At 46.7% G+C, this 27,632-nt stretch overlaps 1 protein-coding gene across 1 annotated transcript in view; it reads right to left on the bottom strand.

Moving 5' to 3' along the window:
- The window catches only part of LOC115126721 (IQ motif and SEC7 domain-containing protein 3-like), a 193,747-nt gene that overhangs the window by 126,801 nt on the left and 39,314 nt on the right, over positions 1-27,632 (bottom strand). Inside the window, 1 exon segment of the mRNA XM_065021490.1 lies at positions 25,208-25,285. Within this exon segment, the coding sequence (XP_064877562.1) occupies positions 25,208-25,285 (78 nt within the window).

Genomic DNA, 27,632 nt, shown 5'->3' with positions numbered 1-27,632 from the left:
GAGAGAGAGAAAGAGAGGAAGAGAGATATTATGGGAGGAGAGAGAGATAGAGAGGCCGCTAAAGAAAAGGTGAGCGAAAAGAGGTTGAGGAAGAGGAAGAGAGAGGCCTGGGGAAAAGGATTTGACTGTTCCTGGTTTGAGACTCTGCCTGCAACAAACATTGGCGCAGTCCCTCCTGATTTCAAAGGCTGATCATCCATTATGAGGCCACGTTAAATCCCATCGGACAACGTGGACAGCACTGGGAGAAGGGCTGGGTGACATCACACACAGAGAGCTGATTGGAAATGTCTATCATGTACAGTTGAAGTTGGAAGTTTACATACACTTTAGCCAAACACATTTAAACTCAGTTTTTCACAATTCCTGACATTTAATCCAATCAAAAATGAGTTAGGATCACCACTTTTTTTTAAGAATGTGAAATAGTTGAAATAATTATTTATTTCAGCTTTTATTTCTTTCATCACATTCCCAGTGGGTCAGAAGATTACATACACTCAATTAGTATTTGGTAGCATTGCCTTTAAATTGTTTAACTTGGGTCAAATTTCTCGGGTAGCCTTCCACAAGCTTCCCACAATAAGTTGGGTGAATTTTGGCCCAGTCCTCCTGACAGAGTTGGTGGAACTGAGTCAGGTTTGTAGGCCTCCTTGCTCGCAAACGCTTTTTCAGTTCTGCCCACACATTTTCTATGGGATTGAGGTCAGGGCTTTGTGATGGCCACTCCAATACCTTGACTTTGTTGTCCTTAAGCCATTTTGCCACAACTTTGGAAGTATGCTTGGGGTCATTGTCCACATCCTGACTGATGTCTTGAGATGTTGCTTCAACATATCCACATACATTTCCTTTCTCATGGTGCCATCTATTTTGTGAAGTGCACCAGTCTCCCCTGCAGCAAAGCACCCCCACAACATGACGCTGCCACCCCGGTGCTTTACGATTGGGATGGTGTTCTTCGGCTTGCAAGCCCTCCCCCTTTTTCCTCCAAACACAATGATGATCATTTTCGCCAAACAATTATACTTTTGTTTCATCAGACCAGAGGACATTTCTCCAAAAAGTACAATCTTTGTCCCCATGTGCAGTTCAAACCGTAGTCTGGCTTTTTTATGGCGGTTTTGGAGCAGTGGCTTCTTCCTTGCTGAGCGGCCTTTCAGGTTATTTCGATATAGGACTTGTTTTACTGTGGATATAGATACGTTTGTACCTGTTTCCTCCAGCATCTTCACAAGGACCTTTGCTGTTGTTCTGGGATTGATTTGCACTTTTCGCCCCAAAGTACGTTCATCTCTAGGAGACAGAACACGTCTCCTTCCTGAGCGGTATGACGACTGCGTGGTCCCATGGTGTTTATACTTGCGTACTATTGTTTGTACAGATGAATGTGGTACCTTCAGGCGTTCGTAAATTGCTCCCAAGGATGAACCAGGCTTGTGGAGGTCTACAATTTTTTTCTGAGTTCTTGGCTTTAGATTTTCCCATGATGTCAAGCAAAGAGGCACTGAGTTTGAAGGTAGGCCTTGGAATACATCCACAGGTACACCTCCAGTTGACTCAAATTATGTCAATTAGCCTATCAGAAGCTTCTAAAGCCATGACATAATTTTCTGGAACTTTACAAGCTGTTTAAAGGCACAGTCAACTTAGTGACTGTAAACTTCTGACCCACTGGAATTGTGATACAAGCTTGGTATGTGTTAAATGTATCATAATTTCTTCTGTGGAACGACAGAGAGTTGGTTCTCTCTCTCACATATACAGTACACGTGTGCACACACACTAACACATACAGAGAACATCCTGTCCCCTTTGATCAGGAGGAGCAGGGCAGAGTGGTGGAGCCAAATACAGCAGGACGCACTGGCTTGTGACACAAGGGGCCGCAGAGCTACACACACACACACACACACACACACACACACACACACACACACACACACACACACACACACACACACACACACACACACACACACACACACACACACACACACACACACAGGCCATAGACATGGCAGGACATAAAACAGAATCCAATCAGCTCAGTGAGAGGATGGAGAGACTGCCATCACACACACAAATCACACAGATGGAGAGAAGGGGGAGAGAGAGAGAGAGGAGACAAATAAACAGGCAGGGACAGAAAACAGTAAGAAAGTTCAAAGGAACAAAAGATTAGAGTAATAAATTAGTAGAATGTGAGAACAACAGAATGTTCCTGTAGGAGAAGGAGACAAAGAGTCATAGAATTCAAGATAGAAAGGGACAGAACAACAGAATGTTCCCGTAGGAGGAGGAGACAAAGAGTCATAGAATTCAAGATAGAAAGGGACAGAACAACAGAATGTTCCTGTAGGAGGAGGAGACAAAGAGTCATAGAATTCAAGATAGAAAGGGACAGAACAACAGAATGTTCCTGTAGGAGGAGGAGACAAAGAGTCATAGAATTCAAGATAGAAAGGGACAGAACAACAGAATGTTCCTGTAGGAGGAGGAGACAAAGAGTCATAGAATTCAAGATAGAAAGGGACAGAACAACAGAATGTTCCTGTAGGAGGAGGAGACAAAGAGTCATAGAATTCAAGATAGAAAGGGACAGAACAGAATGTTCCTGTAGGAGACAAAGAGTCATAGAATTCAAGATAGAAAGGGACAGGAAATAAGTGTTGGTGGAGGTACTGTTGATAAAGTATACTATTTGGCATTTCAGATTTGAATGTTGGAAGTGAATCACTCACTAATACAGCATTCTGCAAGTTGGACAAACATTGTAAATGCATGACTCATACAGCAGTATCCTCTTTCAGAAGGGCCCCATGGGAACAGCACACATCACATACTATAGGTGTCACGCCCTGACCTTAGAGAGACGTTTTATTTCTCTATTTGGTTAGGTCAGGGTGTGATGTGGGGTGGGCATTCTATGTTTTGTTTTTCTATGAATTTGTATTTCTATGTTTTGGCCGGGTGTGGTTCTCAATCAGGGACAACTGTCTATCGTTGTGTCTGATTGTGAACCATACTTAGGTAGCCCTTTTCCCTTTGTGAGAAGATAACTTTGTTTGTGGCACATAGCACTTGAGCTTCACGGTTGTTTTTGTATTGTTTATTGTTTTTGTCGGCGTCATCCTAATAAAAAGGAATATGTACGCTCAACACGCTGCGCTTTGGTCTACTTCATTCCACGGCCATGACAGAACTTCCCACCACCAAAGGACCAAGCAGCATGGTAAAGAGGACTCCTGAACATGGGAGGAGATCCTGGACGGTAAGGGACCCTGGAGGCAGGCTGGGGAGTATCGCCGTCCAAAGGAGGAGATAACGGCAGCGAAGGAGGAGCGGCGGCGATATGAGGAGGCACGTCAGCGAAGCAGGCATGAGAGGCAACCCCAAAAAATGTTTGGGGGAATGCACACGGGGAGTTTGGCTGAGTCAGGTTGGAGACCTGAGCCAACTCCTCGTGCTTACCGTGGTGAGCGTCGTACTGGTCAGGCACCGTGTTATGCTGTGGAGCGCACGGTGTCTCCCGTGCGCGTTCACAGCCCGGCGCGCTACATCCCAGCTCCCCGCATCTGCCGGGACAGGGTGAGCATCCAGCCAGGACAGATGGTGCCGCCTCAGCGCTCCTGGTCTCCAGTGCGTCTCTTCGGCCCAGGATATCCTGCACCGGCTCTGCGCACTGTGTCTCCGCCTGCACAGCCCAGTGCGTCCTGTGCCAGCACCCCACATTTGCAGGGCGAAGATAACCATCCAGCCAGGACGGGTTGTGCAGGCTCTAAGATCGAGACCTCCAGTTCGGCCCAGTGTATCCGGTGCCTCAGCCAAGGACAAAGCCTCATGTATGTCTCCCCAGCCTGGTGAGGCCTGCGCCCAGAACTAATCCTCCTGTATGTCTCCCCAGCCTGGTGAGTTCTGTGCCTACTCCCAGAGCCAGGCCTCCTGTGTGTCTCCACTCCAGCGACGGCCTCCAGTCCGGAGCCTCCAGCGACGGCCTCCAGTCCGGAGCCCCCAGCGACGGCCTCCAGTCCGGTGCCCAGCAGAGAGGGTCCCCAGTCCGGTGCCCAGCAGAGAGGGTCCCCAGTCCGGGGCCCGAGCAGAGAGGGTCCCCAGTCCGGGGCCCGGGCAGAGAGGGTCCCCAGTCCGGGGCCCGGGCAGAGAGGGTCCCCAGTCCAGGGCCCGCAGAGAGGGTCCCCACACCAGAGACGCCACCAAAGCGGGGTGAGCCAGAGGTGGAGCGGGGTCTACGTCCCGCACCAGAGCCACCACTGCGGATAGATGCCCACCCGGACCCTTCCCTATAGGTTCAGATTTTGCGGCCGGGGTCCGCACCTTTTGGGGGGGACCCTCCCTGACCTTAGAGACATTTTCATTTCTCTATTTGTTGAGGTCAGGGTGTGATGTGGGGTGGGAATTCTATGTTTTGGACGGGTATGGTTCTCAATCAGGGACAGCTGTCTATTGTTGTCTCTGATTGGAAACCATACTTAGGTAGCCCTTTCCCTCCTTTCTTTGTGGGAAGTTAACTTTGTTTGTGGCACATAGCCCTTAACCTTTACTGTTTTTGTATTGTTTATTGTTTTTGTCGGCGTCATCCTAATAAAAATGAATATGTGCGCTCACCACCCTGCACTTTGGTCTACTTCATTCCACGGCCGTGACAATAGGACTGTATGTGCTTTTTCACATCAAGGTCAACACATGATGAAGTATCACAATCCTCTTGTTTTCAAACCAATTCACTGTTCCACTCAAAATTCTCTTCTATTCAAATTCAAAAATACTCAGAATTTATTGGTATTCTCCTTACAATAGCAGGTCTTTCTGTGACAGGAGGGAAAGCAGGAGTATGGGCCTTTGACGTGAATTGTGGCGGCTTCTCTTTCCCTCTCATCACTTCTCTCCCTCTCTGGAGACACGAGAAAGCATTTGGGTGTGTCTCGTTTGTATGTTTCAAGGACGTTCGCTCTTTCTCTGCTGGCAGCGAGGTTAGGCCCATTTCTCTGCTGGCAGCTAGGTTAGGCCCATTTCTCTGCTGGCAGTTACGTTAGGCCCATTTCTCTGCTGGCAGGGAGGTTAGGCCCATTTCTCTGCTGGCAGGGAGGTTAGGCCCATTTCTCTGCTGGCAGGGAGGTTAGGCCCATTTCTCTGCTGGCAGTTACGTTAGGCCCATTTCTCTGCTGACAGCGAGGTTAGGCCCATTTCTCTGCTGGCAGGGAGGTTAGGCCCATTTCTCTGCTGGCAGCGAGGTTAGGCCCATTTCTCTGCTGGCAGCTAGGTTAGGCCCATTTCTCTGCTGGCAGCGAGGTTAGGCCCATTTCTCTGCTGGCAGCGAGGTTAGGCCCATTTCTCTGCTGGCAGCGAGGTTAGGCCCATTTCTCTGCTGGCAGGGAGGTTAGGCCCATTTCTCTGCTGGCAGCGAGGTTAGGCCCATTTCTCTGCTGGCAGCTAGGTTAGGCCCATTTCTCTGCTGGCAGCGAGGTTAGGCCCATTTCTCTGCTGGCAGCGAGGTTAGGCCCATTTCTCTGCTGGCAGCGAGGGGCCCATTTCTCTGCTGGCAGCGAGGTTAGGCCCATTTCTCTGCTGGCAGCGAGGTTAGGCCCATTTCTCTGCTGGCAGCGAGGTTAGGCCCATTTCTCTTCTGGCAGCGAGGTTAGGCCCATTTCTCTGCTGGCAGTTGCGGTGAAAAGAAGTTGGGGAAACATTGTTAATCGGGTCGAGACAGAGCACGACGGGGGAAAGAGAGAGCGCAATGCTTGGCGAGATGACTGTACACTGTTTCATTTGGGGGGGGGGGGGGAGGGGGCACAAACTATGTTATCTCCACACACTCGCCAACACACACATACGCCAACCTCCCCCAAACTCAATCTCTCTTCACTGGTGAAATTGCTTTTCCAGGAAATGTTTCAGAGGTTTGTTTTCAGGGTGGGCAGGAATAAGTTAGGCCCATAGGTTGCGGTTGTCGTCGGAGGAAGGTTTTGCTTTAAACTATGAGCTTGGGAGTAGTGAGATGGGCGAGATGCTATCCCACGCCGAGGGGGATGAGAGGGTCGAAATTCAATTACGTTTCTCTGGGATGTGAAAGGTCTCTCTTCCAGAGCCAAGATCCCTTTCATGCTATAAACTCAGCATTCCATCTTAAATCTTTGTATTTATTTATTTATCAATTTACCAAAGTGGGCGGTTAAAGGCTAACACTCTGTTTGTCGGTGTCATGGAGACCGAACGAGGTCCTGGTGGATAGATGTAATCCAGAGAAGAATATGACCAAGCAGGCCGCAGTAGGATCTAACTAACGTGCGTTTCACTGTCGTCTGAGAGGATGTATTGGAGACTCAAAGGTTGTTCATTCGACACATTTAGTCAAAATGGTAGAGCAATAGCACCGCTGCGTCTTCTCATGAACCCTTCTTGGGCCTAAAGAAACTTCATAAACGTTCAGTGCCTCTCCCAAACCAATATGGCCACTGAAATTGCATTATTATCTGTCAGCCTGTCGGCAAGCCGTTGGTTTTCTCTATTCTATGTGAATAGCAATGCAGAGCATGACGGTGGTGCTCTGTTTCGGGCCAACCACAACTGGGGATGACACATGTAAGCTATGACAAAGACATGAGTCCTACCGTCTCTCTCTCGCTCGCTCTCCTTCTCTCTCTCTCTCCCTCTCTCTCTTTCTCCCTCCCTCTCTCTCACCCCCCTCTCTCTCTCTCCCTCACCCTCACCATCGCTCTCCCTCCCTCTCTCTCTCGCCCCCCCTCTCTCCCTCACCCTCGCTCTCCCTCCCTCTCTCTCCCTCTGTCTCTCTCTCAGTTAACTATAACAGGGGATGAAGCGTGTGTAAAACATGACACAATTGTCAGAGAAATGACACGCTGTAGTAGGAGACTGACACGGCATAACACGCCGGCTCCACCAGGGAATGACTCAAAGTTAACGCTGTAGCTGCATGTCAGAGAAGCAGTGGCATATGGTAAACAATTGTGACAGATTAAACAGGAAAAGTAGGTGCCGTGGTTACCGTTTCCAAAGCGATTCCACTTACCAGGTCAACAGTGAATAGAGGTGAATTGATGTGAATTTGCGTGACTGTTTGGCAAATAATTCCACCCAAATCCCTGTGTCTGTTCCTTCCTGTTACAGATTGCCTTATCATTCATAATACAGTAAACTAACACAAAGCACGAGCATAGAGAGCAGCTTAGCCGTGGGGTTAGCCGTCATCTGCAATATCTACTTCTGTCCTTAACCCCTGTCCCCCTGTCGCAAGGTGACCTCCCACAACAGACGCACTTTCCCTTCCTGCTTGCTGTCAAACGCCAACGTGCGGACACTTCTCTCTCTTTCTCTCTCCCTCTCTTTCGGTCCCCATCTCCCTCTCTCACTCCCCTTGGCAACAGTAAATGTGGGGCCCACTGTCTCAGGCCGGCTCCTCCCCTCTGCTCCAAGCTGCAGCGCTGGTGATCGACAGCCAGGGTCTGCACAGAGCTGTCACGACAGGAACAGTGTCATGATGTATGATGTATCTGGCCCTGAACAAGGCTGACCGTGTCACTGTAACCTTCACCCCAGGACACATTGCAGAGGAACACTCTTTACCTGCAGTACCTAAGGAGGGTGTGTACTGGGTAGGATGGTGTTGGATGTGGTTCTCCATCTCTTTCTATGTTTTCTTTCCATTAGTAATATCAGTGGCTAGAAGTGCCTGCTGAAATATACTATTTCTCTTGCTCGTCCGTGTACACACACACACACGCGCGCGCACGCATGCACATGCACACACACGCGTCAGGCTCATTTTCGGGTCCCTATGTCCTCACATCTGTCTCCCAGTGTGCACCATCATTCTACCCCCATTCTGAACACACACACAAGCACTTTAGAATTAGTGAGATTAATATTTGCCCTTTGTTGCTGTAGCTACCGGTCTGGTGGGCAGACGGATAGAAGAGGGCACCAGATGCCCGTATTGGGCATTTCACTCATTATCTCAATGGAGCAGGCTGGCACAGTATGGCAGGACTGGCATAAGCAGTGTGAGGGGTGGGTACTGGGCATTAGCTCACTATGAACCATATTCATGAGTGTATTGCTGCCAAAACTAAACGTAATTAGTGGACTGACCCGCACAGACCCAACAGAACAGACGGCCAATGGACAGGACAATTGTCCATTTCTAGCTTGTGTTCTAACAGATGTCAGTCTCCTGGAATGGCAGGATCGCAGACCAAAAAGTCACCCTCTGTTGGAGCAACAGTATTCTATTTCCATGTACATCCAGGGAGAGGACGTTAGAATCCAGTACACACATGTACATCCAGGGAGAGGACGTTAGAATCCAGTACACACATGTACATCCAGGGAGAGGACGTTAGAATCCAGTACATACATGTACATCCAGGGAGAGGACGTTAGAATCCAGTACACACATGTACATCCAGGGAGAGGACGTTAGAATCCAGGACACACATGTACATCCAGGGAGAGGACGTTAGAATCCAGGACACACATGTACATCCAGGGAGAGGACGTTAGAATCCAGTACATACATGTACATCCAGGGAGAGGACGTTAGAATCCAGTACACACATGTACATCCAGGGAGAGGACGTTAGAATCCAGTACATACATGTACATCCAGGGAGAGGACGTTAGAATCCAGTACACACATGTACATCCAGGGAGAGGATGTTAGAATCCAGTACATACATGTACATCCAGGGAGAGGACGTTAGAATCCAGTACATACATGTACATCCAGGGAGAGGACGTTAGAATCCAGGACACACATGTACATCCAGAGAGAGGATGTTAGAATCCAGTACATACATGTACATCCAGGGAGAGGACGTTAGAATCCAGTACACACATGTACATCCAGGGAGAGGATGTTAGAATCCAGTACATACATGTACATCCAGGGAGAGGACGTTAGAATCCAGTACATACATGTACATCCAGGGAGAGGACGTTAGAATCCAGTACACACATGTACATCCAGGGAGAGGACGTTAGAATCCAGTACATACATGTACATCCAGGGAGAGGATGTTAGAATCCAGTACATACATGTACATCCAGGGAGAGGACGTTAGAATCCAGTACATACATGTACATCCAGAGAGAGGATGTTAGAATCCAGTACATACATGTACATCCAGGGAGAGGACGTTAGAATCCAGTACATACATGTACATCCAGGGAGAGGACGTTAGAATCCAGGACACACATGTACATCCAGGGAGAGGACGTTAGAATCCAGTACATACATGTGCATCCAGGGAGAGGATGTTAGAATCCAGTACACACATGTACATCCAGGGAGAGGATGTTAGAATCCAGTACATACATGTACATCCAGGGAGAGAACGTTAGAATCCAGGACACACATGTGCATCCAGGGAGAGGATGTTAGAATCCAGTACACACATGTACATCCAGGGAGAGGATGTTAGAATCCAGTACACACATGTACATCCAGGGAGAGGACGTTAGAATCCAGTACATACATGTACATCCAGGGAGAGGACGTTAGAATCCAGTACATACATGTACATCCAGGGAGAGGACGTTAGAATCCAGGACACACATGTACATCCAGGGAGAGGACGTTAGAATCCAGTACATACATGTACATCCAGGGAGAGGATGTTAGAATCCAGTACACACATGTACATCCAGGGAGAGGATGTTAGAATCCAGTACACACATGTACATCCAGGGAGAGGATGTTAGAATCCAGTACATACATGTACATCCAGGGAGAGGACGTTAGAATCCAGGACACACATGTGCATCCAGGGAGAGGATGTTAGAATCCAGTACACACATGTACATCTAGGGAGAAGACGTTAGAATCCAGTACATACATGTACATCCAGGGGGAGGACGTTAGAATCCAGGACACACATGTGCATCCAGGGAGAGGACGTTAGAATCCAGTACATACATGTACATCCAGGGAGAGGACGTTAGAATCCAGTACATACATGTACATCCAGGGAGAGGACGTTAGAATCCAGGACACACATGTACATCCAGGGGAGGACGTTAGAATCCAGGACACACATGTACACTATTCACACGACAACGAGACTTATCACACAGCAGGCAGGCTTAGGTTGTGCTATTGACTGGCCTGCATATTGGTGTTCTGGGACCCTAGAGACGATAGAATCTAATGGCCTGGCAGACCATTAAAGAGAGGGAAAGAAAGAGAGAGAGAAAGAGAGAGGCATAAATAGACAGAGGGTAAAGAAAAAAAGATTACAAATATTCCAAATGAATAAGCATTCCAATTAAGTAGATATACCAATTGAAGGAATGCAAATGAGAACGTAAGTGTGAGGGTCTTCTGTGCCTCCAGGTAATCAAAAGGATCCCTGGCCACACAGTGTATAAGAGACAGGAAGTGGGCTTTAATCCGAATACAGGCTTCACGGTGGTAATGATTTCCACTTTGTTATTTTCAATGTGCGTCATCACTTCTACCAGGGGACCCAATTTACACTGAGAAATGGGAAACATTAAGGCAACTGTTTCTTTTTTTTCTTGCCTTTCGGACGCTCGGATTCAGAATGGTTATTATGGAGCAGTAAGCTACCGCTCTAACTTGAGGAAGGAGTGAGGCACGGAGTCCTTTCCAATGCCACTTTCTAGAAGCAGTAAGGGGGAAGTGCCCTTAACTTCCAAACCTGAGGAAAGGGTTAGACTGAATACATCTCTGAGAGCCATAGGATATTATGTCTGCAGGACATGGAAGTGTTATTCAATTAGTTTTTTTATGATTTCGCTATGCAGACCCAGTTCTGAAACATACCCATTAACGAATCCAAAATGTATCATTACCCGACACACATCACCTTGGAGAAAGTACCAATTTGCCACAGTTCTTTGTGCCACATTATCAACCATCCATAATGACTAGGAGCCTACCACACTGACTGCACAGTAGTACAGTAAAGTGCCTGTGAGTTCCTGCCCTCTTTGCTCCACCACCAAAAAATATTGGAAGTCATTCACTTTCACTGCGCTTTCAGATCCTTTGGCGAGATGAAAGGCTTTATGCAGATGAAAGTTTGGATTCGCTCAACTGAAGCTTCACAAAAATAGCTTCTTCTTGTGGCCTAGGCCCGGGTATAACTCACTCTTCAGATTCAGAGTCCCAGCTCTGGAACGTCAAGCCCCAACGCATCCGATCAGCATGTTGGCAAACTCGTCAAAACGCTTTCATCAAATCTCCTCCTCTAAAACCTCCCTGCTTTGCTGCTGAACAGGTAAGCCAGTAGAGTGATGACGGTAAAGGAGAGGAGCTCAATCTAGACTCCAGAGACGGTGGATTCACCACTACAGTGACTGTACCACTGGTCGTATGGTTTTGGAAGACTTATACACGACATGGCCTGAAGTATGTGAACATGCCTTCAAATGAGTTGATTTGGCTATTTCAGCTACACCCGTTGCTGACAGGTGTATAAAATAGAGCACACAGCCATGCAATCTCCATAGACAAAAATTTGCAGTAGAATACTGAAGAGCTCAGTGACTTTCAACATGGCACCGTCATAGGATGCCACCTTTCCAACAAGTTAGTTCATCAAATTTCTTCCCCGCTAGAGCTGCCCTGTTCAACTGTGAATTCATAGTCCCAAATACAAAGTTTGGTGGAGGAGGAATAATGGTCTGGGGCTGTTTTTCATGGTTTGGGCCCCTTAGTTCCAGTGATGGGAAATCTTAACGCTACAGCAAACAATGACATTCTAGATGATTCAGTGCTTCCACCTTTGTGGCAACAGTTTGGGGAAGGCTCTTTCCTGTTTCAGCATGACAATGCCCCCGTGCACAAAGCAAGGTCCATACAGAAATGGTTTGTCGAGATTGGTTCGTAAGAACTTAACTGGCCTGCACACATCCCTGACCTCAAGCCCATTGAACACCTTTGGGATGAATTGAAACACTGCGACTGCGAGCCAGGCCTAATCGCTCAACATCAGTGCCCAACCTCACTAATGCACTTGTGGCTGAATGGAAGCAAGTCCCCCTGCAGCAATGTTCCAACATTTAGTGGAAAGCCTTCCCCCGAAGAGTGGAGGCTGTTATAGCAGCAAAGGGGGGACCAACTCCATAATAACAGCCATGATTTTGGAATGAGATGTTCGAAGAGCATACTTTGCATACTTTTGACAAGGTAGTATATTTAGCCTAGTTATAACTTCACAAGCCCTGAATTCATTAAATTATTGCTGACTGTTTGAAACGCAGTGTATTTGACCTTTAATTCTACAACAATGCTTATTTAGAGAAAATATATCTCTAAATAAGAGAACATCTACATTCAAATGAAGATACTGTAAACGGTGCATTCGGAAAGTATTCAGATGCTCTTTACAAAACCATTTAAAAGCAGGTTTTCATCAAGGATCTCTCTGTACTTTGCTCCGTTCATCTTTCCCTCGATCCTGACTAGTCTCCCAGTCCTTGCCGCTGAAAAAAATCCCCACAGCATGATGCTGCCACCACCGGATTACAAAATGAAAACCAGCCCTGTCGCGGACATCGACGTCTTGCTCCCAGACAAATTAAATGACTTCTTTGCTCGCTTTGAGTACAATACAGTGCCACTGACACCGCCCGCTACCAAAGCCTGCGGCCTCTCCTTCACCGTGGTCAACGTGAGTAAAACATTTCAACCTGTTAACCCTCGCAAGGCTGCCGGCCCAGAAGGTAGACCTAGCCCCGTCCTCAGGTAGTAAACCCAAAATGGCTTTGTAAATAAAAGTATACCAGTGCCTGAGCCTACGAGTGACTAGAGAAGGCCAGCCAACCCTGGTATACAAAGTGCAGTAAGGGTTTTGCAGTTTAAAATAAATCTCAAAGTGCCATGGTAAAGGGTGTCAATTGATCTCAAACACTGAGGGGAAGCATTCGTATACAACATATCCCCATAGTCTAGTAAAGGCATAAATGTAGCTGATACTAGCCTCCTTCTGGCTTCAAAAGAAAAACAGGCCTTATTCCTTAAATAAAATCCCAATTTCAGCTTCAATTTTTTTGTAAGTTGTTGAATAGGCCATTTAAAAGAGAGGCCCAAGTTCCAAACTTCAATGCTGCAGACATTTTTTGGTACCCTGGACACAATCCTCTCTCTGCGCTCTATGGATAATTCCTTCGACCTCATGGCTTGGTTTTCGCTCTGTCATGCAGTGTTAACCGTAGGACCTTACATTGACAGGTGTGTGCCTTTCCAAATCATGTCCAATCAATTGAATTTACCACAGGTGGACTCCAATCAAGTAGAAACTTCTCAAAGATGATCAATGGAAACAGGATGCACCTGAGCTCAATTTCGAGTGTCATAGCAAGGGTCTGAATAATTGTGTTTTCGCTTTGTCATTATGGGGTATTGTGTGTAGATTGATGAGGAAACAACAAACTTAATCCATTTTAGAATAAGGCTGTAACGTAACAAAATGTGGAAAAGGGGAAGGGGTCTGAAGACTTTCCGAATGCCCTGTATATCGTGAATCGGCCATAACTTTTAGATATGATTCTTAGGCCACATTGCCCAGCACTAAATGTGTGAGCATGTTATGTGTGTGTTTGAGTGTCAGTGTGCATGAGAGTGTAGAGTCCTGTGAGCGTGCATGGAGACAGTGCAAAACTGAAATATAAGGGTCAACTCAGATAGTCCTTGTTGGCAAAATATTTGTAGCTATTTTGCAGTTTTATGGCTTGGGGATAGAAGCTGTTCAGGAGCCTGTTGGTGTCAGACTTGATGCACCGGTACTGCTTGCTGTGTGGAAGCAGAGAGAACAGTCTATGGCTTGGCTGGCTGGAGACTTTCCGCTTTCACACCGCCTGATTTCGATGTCCGCACCACCCTCTGTAGGCCATGCAACCGAGGGCGGTGCTGTTGCCATATCAAGCAGTGATGCAGCCATTCAAGATGCTCTCAATGGTGCAGCTGTAGAAGTGAGGGCCCATGCCAAACCTTTGCAACTTCCGGAGGGAAAGAGGCCTTAGTGATTTGTACACCGAGGAACTGGAAGCTCTCCGCCCCTTCCACTGCAGCCCTGTCGATGTGGGTGGGGGCGTGCTCACCCCTGCCCCCTTTACTGTAGTCCACGATCAGCTACTTGGTTTTGCTGACGTTGAGGGAGAGGTTGTTGTCCCGGCACTGCCAGGTCACTGACCTCCTCCCTGTAGGCTGTCTAATCATCGTCAGTGATCAGGCCTGCCGCCGTCGTGTCGTCATGATGGTGTTGGAGTCGTGCGTGACCTCGCAGTCGTGGGCAGAAATCAAATGGAGAGCAACGTGAAGAGCGCAGTTGGAATGGGATTACAGTGCTATGCAAAGACAGGGTATTCATCTTCCACAATGAGGATGTGTGTGGTGTGGTGAAGCCAAGCCATAAGTGAGGCCTTCTCACGAGGAATGTACAATTACAATTCAGCTCAACTTATGAAACTGGCTCATCGGGGAGGACAGTGTAAAAGTAAAGATACTTTAATAGAAAATGACTCTAGTAAAAGTAAAAGTCTAACAGGATTTGGTTTTAAATATACTCAAGTATCAAAAGTTAATGTTGTTGGTAAAATATACTTACATATCAAAATTAAAAGTATAAATCATTTAAAATTCCTTACTGTATATTAAGCAAACCAGACGGCACCATTTTTTTACGAACAGCCAGGAGCCCTCTCCAACACTCAGACATCGTTTACAAATGAAGCATGTGTGTTTAGTGAGTCCACCACATCAGAGACAGTAGGGATGACCAGGGATGTTCTCTTGAAGTGTGTGAATTAGACCATTTTCCTGTCCTACTAAGCATCCAAAATGTAACGAGTACTTTTGGGGGTCAGAGAAAATGTATGGAGTAAAAAGTACATCATTTTCTTTAGGAATGTAGTGAAGTAAAAGTTGTCATAAATATAAATAGTGAAGTAAAGATAACCCCAAAAAACTCCTTAAGTAGTACTTTAAAGTATGTTTACTTATGTACTTTACACCACTACGGGGAGCGAATGCATTCAATACAAGAGAAACATTGTAATGTTTGAGAGTCAAAATCGTTTTGCATCAACAGGGTTTTAAAGATTTTAAATAATTGGGAATGTGGTATAACCCTGGGGAATGTAAAGAGCGAGGCAAAGGCTGATTGGTTGAAGGCTTTGTAAAATAGGAGCAGAGGGCATTCTGATCGGCTGAGGGGACACAGAATTTGAATGGAAGCCAGTAGTGATTGGATGAGGAGCAGACTCGTGGACAGAGAGTAGATATGAAGGGCAAATGATGCAGATGTCTCCATGACTTGCTGCTGGCTCTGCAACTTCTACAGTGACACACACATACACACAAGCACACACACACACACACACACACTCTCTGGTCCACTCAAAGTCTCCATCTATTATGGATAGCCTGTGGATGGAACCACTGCTGTGTCTGCCCGTCTCTCTGCTGCGCCCTGTTTCCATGACAACAGCACAGCAAGCCAGCAAGGTCACTTTCTCCAGCTGAGACAGTGCACAAAGTCACTCCAAGGCAACAGCACGCAAGAGAGGGATGGGGAGGGAGGGAGAGAGAAAGGGAGGGAGGGAGAAAGGGAGGAAGGGAGGGAGAAAGGGAGGGAGGGAGAGAGAGAGCAGAGGAGGTGACAGGAACTTTGATAGAGTGTGATTAAGAGAGAACACATGTGAAATCTAATTCCCGGGTGTGAGTGTGACGTGTATGTGCGTGTGCGTGAGTGCGTGTGTGCGTGCGTGTGTGCGCGTGAGTGTGTGTGTGTGTGTGTGTGTGTGTGTGTGTGTGTGTGTGTGTGTGTGTGTGTGTGTGCGTGAGTGTGTGTGTGTGTGTGTGTGCGTGTGTGTGTGTGTGTGTGTGTGTGTGTGTGTGTGTGTGTGTGTGTGTGTGCGTGACTATATGCTACTAAGGTAGGGGGTCCATCAGTGCGAGGATGAAAGCAGTGAGAGACGATCCTCCAATATCTCCTCAGCCGTCACACATTTGTGAAAAAAAAGAGAGTGAGAAAACTGCAGGGGGGCCAACACATCCCAAAGACAAGCCCCATAACAAACGAGCTCTCCAAACTTCCCAGCATGCCCCTGAACGTCCTACAGCAACACCATCAACCACATACCACTTTCCCCCCGGTGCCCCAATGCATCATGGTCTCAGTAGTCTGCCAACCCCCCACAGTAAAACCCTATCCGTCACGGTGCTAGACACAAGAGTGTGACCGTGAAGTAGAGTTTCCGCTGCTCTCTCATTTTACCCAGAGTCACATTTATCTTCAGCGGCAGACAGCATGGCTAATTAGGGGAGTTTATTCATATGATCAATTGACAACGGAAAACGGCACCTACACAGCTGTCTACCTGCGCAAGTAGCAGACGAAGATGAATGTGATTAATGACGTTCCATACATTTCCTCAACAAATCAGGTGATTAGATCAACTAGCGATGCTAATCATAGCCTATTGTTATGTGGGGTGTGACATCGCCGCATATGCTTTTGGAGGGAAAATTGCCTAAAAGAGTTTTCCATCCATCAGCTGGATATATTTAGGTAATGATGTTCCCAAGTTCCGTCTGTCCAGACCCTCGTTTCAAGGAAACCATATGCCTGGCCAGGTGCAAAGCCTTCCCTACATTCCTCTTCCTCTCTCTCTCAACGCTCTCCACATAGAACTTGGGGAGAGGCTGAGTGGTGGCATGCGAGCTTAGAGCCTTGATTAGATTAGGAGTTCAGAGCTCAGAGTTCAGGATCAACTAGTTGCTGAGTGGCTATCAATGTGAGCGAGAGCGAGAGAGAGAGGGAGAGAGTAGAGTAGAGAGAGAATAGAGAGAGAGAGAGAGGAAGAGAGAGAGTAGAGTAGAGAGAGAGACAGAGAGTAGAGTAGAGAGAGAGAGAGAGAGAGAGACAGGGAGAGAGTAGAGTAGAGAGAGAGAGAGAGGGAGAGAGTAGAGTAGAGAGAGTGACAGGGGGAGAGTAGAGTAGAGTAGAGAGGGGAGAGAGTAGAGTAGAGAGAGAGAGACAGGGGAGAGTAGAGTAGAGTAGAGAGAGAGAGAGAGATGGGGAGAGTAGAGTAGAGTAGAGAGAGAGAGAGACAGGGGGAGAGTAGAGTAGAGTAGAGAGAGAGAGAGAGGGGGAGAGTAAGGTGGAGAGAGAGAGTAGCGAGACAGGGGGAGAGTAGAGTAGAGTAGAGTAGAGAGAGACAGAGAGATGGGGGATAAGGGAGCAACAGAAGTGAACAGAAAGAGAAAGAGCAAGAGAGAAATCTAGTTGAAGAGAAGTGAGCAACTGACTCTGAGCAAACTCCAATGTTTATAGCGTAGCTTGTACTTCTCTGATGTGATGTGTGACGGGGTTCTATACTGTGTGAGTGTTATCCTGGATCAAGAGGTGTTGACTTCACCTCGGCCTAACCTGCTTGGAGAACACAAGCGTCCACTAATCGACATGACACCCTGAGCCCCGAGAGCTGTGCACCCATCTGCAGCACAACTTCCACTGGTAAACACACACAGAGAAGGGGGAAGGAGAGAGAAGGAATGAAGGAGAGAGGGAATGAGGTAGAAAGAGAGAGAAAGACAGAGGGGACAGAGAGAGAGGGAGAGAGAGAGAGTTGGTGGGAGAAACAGGGATATAAAGGACGACAGAGAGAGAGGGAGGGGGAGAGAAGAGAGAAAGAAAGTGAGGGAATGAGAGAGAGGAAAAGAGAGAAGCAAGAAAGTGAAAGAGAGAGAGGAAAAGCCAACTGACCATTTATAAACTATTTGAGAGACAGAGAGTTATTTTGGCATCTTCTTACCAATGTCCTTAACCCTCATGTGAAGGCACTGAGCTGAATATATTTTATTTTTTATTTCACCTTTATTTAACCAGGTAGGCTAGGTGATAACAAGTTCTCATTTGCAACTGCGACCTGGCCAAGATAAAGCATAGCAGTGTGAACAGACAACAACACAGAGTTACACATGGAGTAAACAATAAACAAGTCAATAACATAGTAGAAGAAAGAAAAAAAAATCTATATACATTGTGTGCAAAAGGCATGAGGAGGTAGGCAATAAATAGGCCATAGGAGTGAATAATTACAATTTAGCAGATTAACACTGGAGTGATAAATGATCAGATGAACATGTGCAGGCAGAGATACTGGTGTGCAAAAGAGCAGAAAAGTAAATAAAATAAAAACAGTATGGGGATGAGGTAGATAGATTGGGTGGGCTATATACCGAAGGACTATGTACAGTTGCAGCGATCGGTTAGCTGCTCAGATAGCAGATGTTTAAAGTTGGTGAGGGAGATAAAAGTCTCCAACTTCAGAGATTTTTGCAATTCGTTCCAGTCGCAGGCAGCAGAGAACTGGAAGGAAAGGCGGCCAAATGAGGTTTTGGCTTTAGGGATGATCAGTGAGATACACCTGCTGGAGCGCGTGCTACGGGTGGGTGTTGCCATCGTGACCAGTGAACTGAGATAAGGTGGAGCTTTACCTAGCATAGACTTGTAGATGACCTGGAGCCAGTGGGTCTGGCGACGAACATGTAGCGAGGGCCAGCCGACTAGAGCATACAGGTCGCAGTGGTGGGTGGTATAAGGTGCTTTAGTAACAAAACGGATGGCACTGTGATAAACTGCATCCAATTTGCTGAGTAGAGTGTTGGAAGCTATTTTGTAGATGACATCGCCGAAGTCGAGGATCAGTAGGATAGTCAGTTTTACTAGGGTAAGTTTGGCGGCATGAGTGAAGGAGGCTTTGTTGCGAAATAGAAAGCCGACTCTAGATTTGATTTTGGATTGGTCTGGAAGGAGTTTGCAGTCTAGCAAAAATGCATAAACTTATAAGTAAAATTCAAAACATTTCTTTAATTGCCATATATGAAATGCATGAACCATTCTTGATCTAAAATCTGAGCGCATCTCGTTAAGGTGTGTCTGTTGCTCTGGTCTCGGGAAACAGTTGGAGGAAACAGGACTAATTGAGACGAATCAGCTAACATTCACTCCGCCCTGTGAAAAAGACCTCTAACGAGACCTCGCTCTGACCCCATCTCCACCTCGCTTGCCATTGGTCAGGTGAAGTCGGAAACTGCACTACCATTGGTTAGGGTGTCAGTATCTGCGCAGTACTTGGTCCGATTAGCCCACTGTGACCATTGTGTCACTGAGAAGTACAGTAAATGTACCGTCACCACACCAGGAAGGAGATTTGAACGTGCTGTACACAAGACACATCTATAACTGATCTGAAAACACCTATAACCCCGGCAAGTGTATACACTTGTTATCCTGGGCTGACGGACCTTGACTCCAAAATGCCCTATCATTTTTAGAGTCTGAGAACTACTCCAGTCCATTCCATCATGAGAGTGTTTGAGATTCTACATCAATGTTGGAGTTGTAAGTTTCGATCAAAGTTTGTGTTCAAGGCTGTATCCCTGTTTGTACAGACATCTGCAGTCAACAAAGACTGCAGGTAGAAGAGGTTATCAGAACTGATTTAGTTGTCTTTAAGAGAAGCCGTCCGTGGAACACACTGATTCTCTTTCCCTACTTGTCAGATTTGTCAGATGGCTGCTGCAACCCATCTACTACTGTAACCCATCTGCTACTGTAACACATCTGCTGCTGTAACCCATCTACTACTGTAACCCATCTACTACTGTAACCCATCTGCTACTGTAACCCATCTGCTACTGTAACCCATCTACTACTGTAACCCATCTACTACTGTAACCCATCTACTACTGTAACCCATCTACTACTGTAACCCATCTACTACTGTAACCCATCTACTACTGTAACCCATCTACTACTGTAACCCATCTACTACTGTAACCCATCTGCTGCTGTAACCCATCTGCTACTGTAACCCATCTACTACTGTAACCCATCTACTACTGTAACCCATCTACTACTGTAACCCATCTACTACTGTAACCCATCTACTACTGTAACCCATCTACTACTGTAACCCATCTACTACTGTAACCCATCTACTACTGTAAACCATCTACTACTGTAACCCATCTGCTACTGTAACCCATCTACTACTGTAACCCATCTACTGCTGTAACCCATCTGCTGCTGTAACCCATCTACTACTGTAACCCATCTACTACTGTAACCCATCTGCTACTGTAACCCATCTACTACTGTAACCCATCTGCTGCTGTAACCCATCTACTACTGCAACACATCTACTACTGTAACCCATCTACTACTGTAACCCATCTACTACTATAACCCATCTACTACTGTAACCCATCTACTACTGTAACCCATCTACTACTGTAACCCATCTACTACTGCAACACATCTACTACTGTAACCCATCTACTACTGTAACCCATCTACTACTGTAACCCATCTACTACTGCAACACATCTACTACTGTAACCCATCTGCTACTGTAACCCATCTACTACTGTAACCCATCTACTACTGCAACACATCTACTACTGCAACACATCTAGTGTAGAGCGAAGGGGAAGGTACGGCTTTGCAGAAAAATAAAATAACATAGAAAAATAAATCCAACGAAACAGATTCCGAGTGCCGTTTGTCAGTTGACGTGTTAGCTCATGCTGTTTTTAAGAGCTTGCATATCAGAAGTGTTGATTGACTTACACCCCCCGCCCTCCCGCCTCCCCAATCATGCCCTCGTTCATAGATCATTAGATCTGACTGCGTGACTGTTGACACTTATTCCCCCACCCTAGTGCACGCTGGTAGGACAAGAGTGACAGGCTCACAAGGTGGGAACACTTGTGGAACACTTGGGATTAAACTCATGTATGTAGTGTGTGTGAGAGAGGGAGGTCTTCAGTTCCACTTTGGTCACAGCCTGTCTGACTCAGCAGAACCAGAAGTATAACGCTCTTCTCATTAGGATGACCGACGCCATCTTGTGACCCGGCAATGAACAGAAGGACTCTCCAGGACCCGAAATAGCAAAATAGAGATGCGCGGACAGAAATCACTTCAAATGAGTAGACTGGAGCTGTCCAAAACTCACACGTCAGTGAGTTTGCCCTTTTCCAAAGTGACCTGTTGGCGTTGAGGGAAGCTCGGTCTCGTTCCACGGCTGCCACAGCGGTGAAAACAAAATATCAACCATTGCAATTTGCAGGGCTGTAAAGTAAAAAATACTTTAAAGTACTACTTAAGGAGTTTTTGGGGTATCTGTACTTTTTGACTACTTTTACTTCTACTTCACTACATTCCTAATGAAAATGATGTACTTTTTACTTCATAAATTTTCCCTGACACCCAAAAGTACTTGTTACATTTTGAATGCTTAGCAGGACAGGAAAATGGTTTAATTCACACACTTATCAAGGGAACATCCCTGGTCATCCCTACAGCGTCTGATCTGGCAGACTCACTAAACACATGCTTTTTTGTAAATTATGTCTGAGTGTTAGAGTGTGCCCCTAGCTATCCGTAAATTACATTTTTTTTAAATGATGGTGTGTGGATTGCTTAATATAAGGAATTTGAAATTATTTATACTTTTACTTTTACTTTTGATCGTTAAGTATATTTGATCAATTACATTTACTTTTGATACTTTAGTATATTTAAAACCAAATACTTTTAGTCTTTTACTCAAATAGTATTTTACTGGGTGACTTTAAATTTTATTTGTCAAGATATCTTTACTTTTACTCAAGTATAACAATTGGGTACTTTTTACACCACTAGCAATGTGTCTAGCTATGTGTTTCTGTGTCTGTGAAAAACAGAGCTTCAGTACTCCCCAGAGTGAAGATAAGGCAGTGCAGAACAGGCTAGGAGCCGCCTTTCATATGGAAATGAGGCCTTGTTTTGGTGGGCAGATATTGCAGCGCTTCAATCACAGAAGACAGGAACGAACTCACATTTATTTCAGGAAGCAGCTTTTTGTGGATATGCCTTAACAAGGAGAGTGAAGGCGGCTTGGCCTTGTGTCAAAACAACGGTGGGTGCAACACTAGGCTAAAATAGCATGACGCTAGGCTAAAATAGCATGACACTAGGCTAAAATAGCATGACGCTAGGCTAAAATAGCATGACACTAGGCTAAAATAGCATGATGCTAGGCTAATTCATCAATGAGAAGTGTCTCTCCTTTATCAGTGAGCCTTAGCCTAGATGCCCATGACAAATATTAGCTGTTGGGTATTTGTTGAAGAATGTTAAACATCTGTGTCATGGGTATGACAGTGCACACAGACACACACACAGACACACACACAAACACACAAAGACAGGGAGCTCTATGTTCTGATCACTACTAAGCCAAAAGCATGCAATAACATGGTAATAACAATTCTCCACATGAACACGAATGCATTGCATGTGTCAGTGGATGGCTAACCAGTTGCCTTGCCCTAGTGGCAGACCCTGAACCTCTCAATGAGACTTGGGTGGATTATGACACTGGTTCAGTGGATGGCTAACCAGTTGCCTTGTCCTAGTGGCAGACCCTGAACCTCTCAATGAGACTTGGGTGGATTATGACACTGGTTCAGTGGATGGCTAACCAGTTGCCTTGCCCTAGTGGCAGACCCTGAACCTCTCAATGAGACTTGGGTGGATTATGACACTTGTTCAGTGGATGGCTAACCAGTTGCCTTGCCCTAGTGGCAGACCCTGAACCTCTCAATGAGACTTGGGTGGATTATGACACTGGTTCAGTGGATGGCTAACCAGTTGCCTTGCCCTAGTGGCAGACCCTGAACTTCTCAATGAGACGTGGGTGGATTATGACACTGGTTCAGTGGATGGCTAACCAGTTGCCTTGCCCTAGTGGCAGACCCTGAACCTCTCAATGAGACTTGGGTGGATTATGACACTGGTTCAGTGGATGGCTAACCAGTTGCCTTGCCCTAGTGGCAGACCCTGAACCTCTCAATGAGACTTGGGTGGATTATGACACTGGTTCAGTGGATGGGTAACCAGTTGCCTTGCCCTAGTGGCAGACCCTGATCCTCTCAATGAGACTTGGGTGGATTATGACACTGGTTCAGTGGATGGCTAACCAGTTGCATTGCCCTAGTGGCAGACCCTGAACCTCTCAATGAGACTTGGGTGGATTATGACACTGGTTCAGTGGATGGCTAACCAGTTGCATTGCCCTAGTGGCAGACCCTGAACCTCTCAATGAGACTTGGGTGGATTATGACACTGGTTATGACATTGTAATACTTCAGTTGTTACATTGCTATTACATAGTAAGTACATTGAGGTGGCGGTGGGAGCGACAGGTCTGAATGGGTGGAAGTGGTGTGGATGAGAATGGAGGCTTGTGGGTGTGATCTCATGTCGTGAGGTATAAACGTATGATGATCAACACTTCACTGACAAAACACTGAAGTCCAAAGTAAAATGTAACAACAAACAGAATAGAAAAGAGACTTTCAGAGAAATAGGCAAAAAAAGAAGCAACAAAACCTGGCGACCCACAAACCGCTTTGAGAGATCTCCGTTTGAAGTGGTTTGCTTTGGGGGTATTTTCATAGTTGTTTTTGTGGTGTCCATTCTGTTTGTGCTCTGCTTAATGGTCCCTGAGCCCAAAGGAATCGCACGCCGCACCGCTGCCAAGCCACCTCTATCAGTTCAATCCACTGAACTCTGATTGATTCTTTTTGTCTGTCTTTTTTTCCCTCCAATTTCCCTGCCCGCCTTTGATGAAAGTCACCTGAATTCATCTTAACTTGTGCTTCTGAACGGTCAAAAATAAGGTGTTGTGGCTGGTTAGGTGACAGTCACTGACTGGAGGGGACTTTTGAGAGTAGTTTCCCAGGCAAACCAGACTTTTATCTGATAAATAGTTTTCCGTTTGCCCCTCTGGTGCAAAGACAAAGACGATTGCAGAGAGGTGATTCCATCTCTCTCTCTCTCTAACGCTCTCTCTCTCTCTCTCTCTCTCTCTCTCTCTCTCTCTCTCTCTGCTCTGTCTCTCTCTCTCTCTGTCTCTCTCTCTCGCTCTGTCTCTCTCTCTCTCTCTGTCTCTCTCTCTCTCTTTCTCTCTCTCTCTGTCTCTCTCTCTCTCTCTCTCTCTCAGTGTGACTAATTCAATCACACAGGGCCTCGTGGTGGTTAAAGTGGGATTTAGAGGATGAGCGTTGGAGCTTTTGTTCCAGCAAGGCTTTATTGTATCCAGCACCACAGGGTTGGTGGAATCCAGCATCAACACAAGCTTTGCTTTGCCAGGCTTTTCTCTCACTTTTTCCACCATCCAGCAGAAATGTACAGATTCTTAGCAGCAATCGTCCAGGCTGGATGGCTTAATTACTATTGACGTTCCACTGGCAGTCGTGGTAATTTGCACAGTTCTCCGCCTGCAGTGGATTCGGAGAAACAGAGCGATGCCGAGTGGCCAAACAAAGACTTGGTGCGTCTCGTTTTGTTTGAGGCAGTAAAATAATGACTCTGTGAACTGCAGGAGCTACTGTTGTATATAGACTGATCAACATCCATCATGTCTACATGGAGACGGGTTGAGGAGAAAGACAAGGAGGCAGAGATAAAGGATTTTGAAACGGCTGACTCTCCTCAGATACCAGGAGTATGCAGTAGTTGAGTACAAGTCCATCACAGCACCATTCCTGACTGCTTAACTCATTCCCTGATAACACTGTGTGCTCGGTGGAGATATTAAAATCTCATATTATCCTCATCCTGCCTTTATCACTAAGCCCTGGGCCGTGCTTCTATTGTTTCCTATGGCAGTACTTTGGATGAGTTGACCAGCGTCCAGGAAATAGGATCTCTCTCTGATTGATTTGGAGATTACCATCGTGTTCCCATGAATTTACCAGTGTCATAATCCACCCAAGCTCTCCTGGAGCTGAGATTGATTCGGTCTTAATAAACCCCAAATAAAGTGACAAGCTGCATTTGTAGTGAATAGTAACTCCCTCTCTGTCTACCTGGCCACTATTTAAAGATGTGTAGGAGATTCTCTCTGTCTTACGTCTCTTGATGACATCACAGTGGGGAAACGAAAGCACTGAGCCGGGATTGGCCGACGATAGTCAGGGACCCCCAAAGGACTTACAACCACTTCAAGATGGAGGAAACTGGGGCAGTTGTGTTGTCTTACAGTAGCACCACCACCACCAGGAAAACGGGTAGAAGCAACGGTGACTACAATCAACAACAACAACAAATATGGTGCTGGGTGAAAAGGGAGGCAGCCATCTTACCTGGGGACACAGGCCGAGGACTCCCCCTCGGGGGCCTCTGGGGCCGGGCAGCAGAACTGGTGCAGCACAGTCTGGTTCCTGGGAGATACGAGGGAGGGAGGAGGGAGAGAAAAGGGAGGGAAAGGACATTAGCGAGGCAGGAGGAATAGTAAGGAGCTTGTTTGAAATTGAATTACTAGAACTGGCATCAGCCATATTGAGGGAACCCAAGAGGGTAGAGACAAATTCCTGTGGTCTGGGGGGCTTTATCCCTGTTTTAGTAATATTTCTATGGCTTTAACTAATACATGCAATGGAACTGTAACGGAGGTTTCTTTCTTATGTACATACTGTTGAAATGACACTGTTTAAAATGCATTGTAATACAAATACTGTGTTTTACTGTATGGAAGGGGGTTGGAGTATTGCATCGATGAGGAGAGAGTGTTCGTTGGTTCAGCAAACAACCGAGCTAAGCGTGAAAGGAGATGTCCCTTTCACTTTAGCCCCCCAAAAAGAGCTGCTTCCATTTTGCCCTCTCAACACTAGGTTCACTTCATTTATTGGACATTGTGACACAAAATAGCCTTTTTTACAACTTAATCAACCTCCTGTTGACCTGGCTTACATGGCTGCCGGGCCGTGGCGGCTCGTTTTCCCCCTGCTGGCAGCTGTGGGGCTTGCAGGTACAGAGGAGCGGTCGGACATGTCCAGACGTGTGGTGAACGGGCCAAAGGGCTGGAGGAGGGCCAGAGATGGCAGATGTCCCCAACGACGGGCTGCTTGGAGTGGGGCACGTGGCTGCCTCTCCGCTCTCTAACCCTCAGCACCTCCACCCATCCTGCCTCCACATAACCTAGCCAGAGAACATTGACTAGCATAGTGCCATGTGGGGCTCAGCTGGTTAGAGCTGAGAGTTCAGTTCCCGCAGGAACCACAGTATACTGCTGTCCTTCCTCGCTGTTTACCCGCCCAACACTCCTCCTTGACCTCTCCTCTCTTTCCCCCCAACAAGGTTGTGGGTTCAGTTCCCACAGGAACCACAGTATACTGCTGTCCTTCCTCGCTGTTTACCTGCCAAACACTCCTCCTTGACCTCTCCTCTCTTTCCCCCCAACAAGGTTGTGGGTTCAGTTCCCACAGGAACCACAGTATACTGCTGTCCTTCCTCGCTGTTTACCTGCCAAACACTCCTCCTTGACCTCTCCTCTCTTTCCCTCCAACAACATTCTATCCATCCCTGAGACTGTGTGGTCCCCCACTCCACTCTCCTCTCCCTCTCTCCCCTCGTTCTCCAGCCCAGTCCCACAGACTCTCCATCCCTCCTTCCATCCCCCTGTCCCTGAGAGCCAGAGAGGCCATGGTCTGATATGCAGGATGAGGAATTCAATAAATTACTATAAAAAAAAAAAGAGACGGGACGTGGAGGCAGAGAGCGAGTCCATTTACAGAGCCCAATCCTTTGCTTTGTCCTCTAACTCTCCATATCTCTCTCTCTCTGCCTTTCCATATCAGTCTCTATTCCCCCACTCCATCTCTCTATCCCTCTCCATCAACCTCTCTAAGGAACGACATTCCCTTGGCTTCCTCTCAGGAACGACATTCCCTTGGCTTCCTCTCAGGAAGGACATTCCCTTGGCTTCCTCTCAGGAACGACATTCCCTTGGCTTCCTCTAAGGAACGACATTCCCTTGGCTTCCTCTAAGGAACGACATTCCCTTGGCTTCCTCTCGGGAACGACATTCCCTTGGCTTCCTCTCAGGAACGACATTCCCTTGGCTTCCTCTCAGGAACGACATTCCCTTGGCTTCCTCTAAGGAACGACATTCCCTTGGCTTCCTCTAAGGAACGACATTCCCTTGGCTTCCTCTCAGGAACGACATTCCCTTGGCTTCCTCTAAGGAACGACATTCCCTTGGCTTCCTCTCAGGAACGACATTCCCTTGGCTTCCTCTCAGGATCGGTACATGGGGAACGGGAGATCTGGAGACTGGGTAGCTCCTTCAAGGACAGCATTCACTCACCTGTGAGTGGAGAGTGGCCACCTTAGAAAAATAATGACTAGAATAAAAATATCAATTATATTTATGTGGTAGAGACACCCTGTTCTCTTCCCTATACCCAAACCCACTACTCATGATGGAAGGTAATGCCTGTCTGTCGGAAAGCCGCAATGTTTAGAAGTCACCAGAGTCCATCATGAACTGTCTGATACTTATCATAAGATAACAAACTGAGAGAGGACAGAGAGAAAAGAGAGAGAGGGTTGAGGAAAGGGGTGAACAAAGAGGCTAAGAAAAAAGAGGGTGTGATAAAGAGAGAAATGCAGTGATAGAGAGATAGATACATGGAGATAATTAGAGCGATAGTGAGAGAATGGTGGCTGGAGATGGTGAGATAGAGAATTCATAAAATGAGAGTGAGAGAGAGAGATATATATATATAT

Source organism: Oncorhynchus nerka, linkage group LG8 (genome assembly GCF_034236695.1).
Source record: "Oncorhynchus nerka isolate Pitt River linkage group LG8, Oner_Uvic_2.0, whole genome shotgun sequence".
Lineage (NCBI taxonomy): Eukaryota > Metazoa > Chordata > Actinopteri > Salmoniformes > Salmonidae > Oncorhynchus > Oncorhynchus nerka.
The sequence above is the reverse complement of the archived record's forward strand: the minus strand, read 5'-3'. Positions and strand labels throughout refer to the sequence as shown.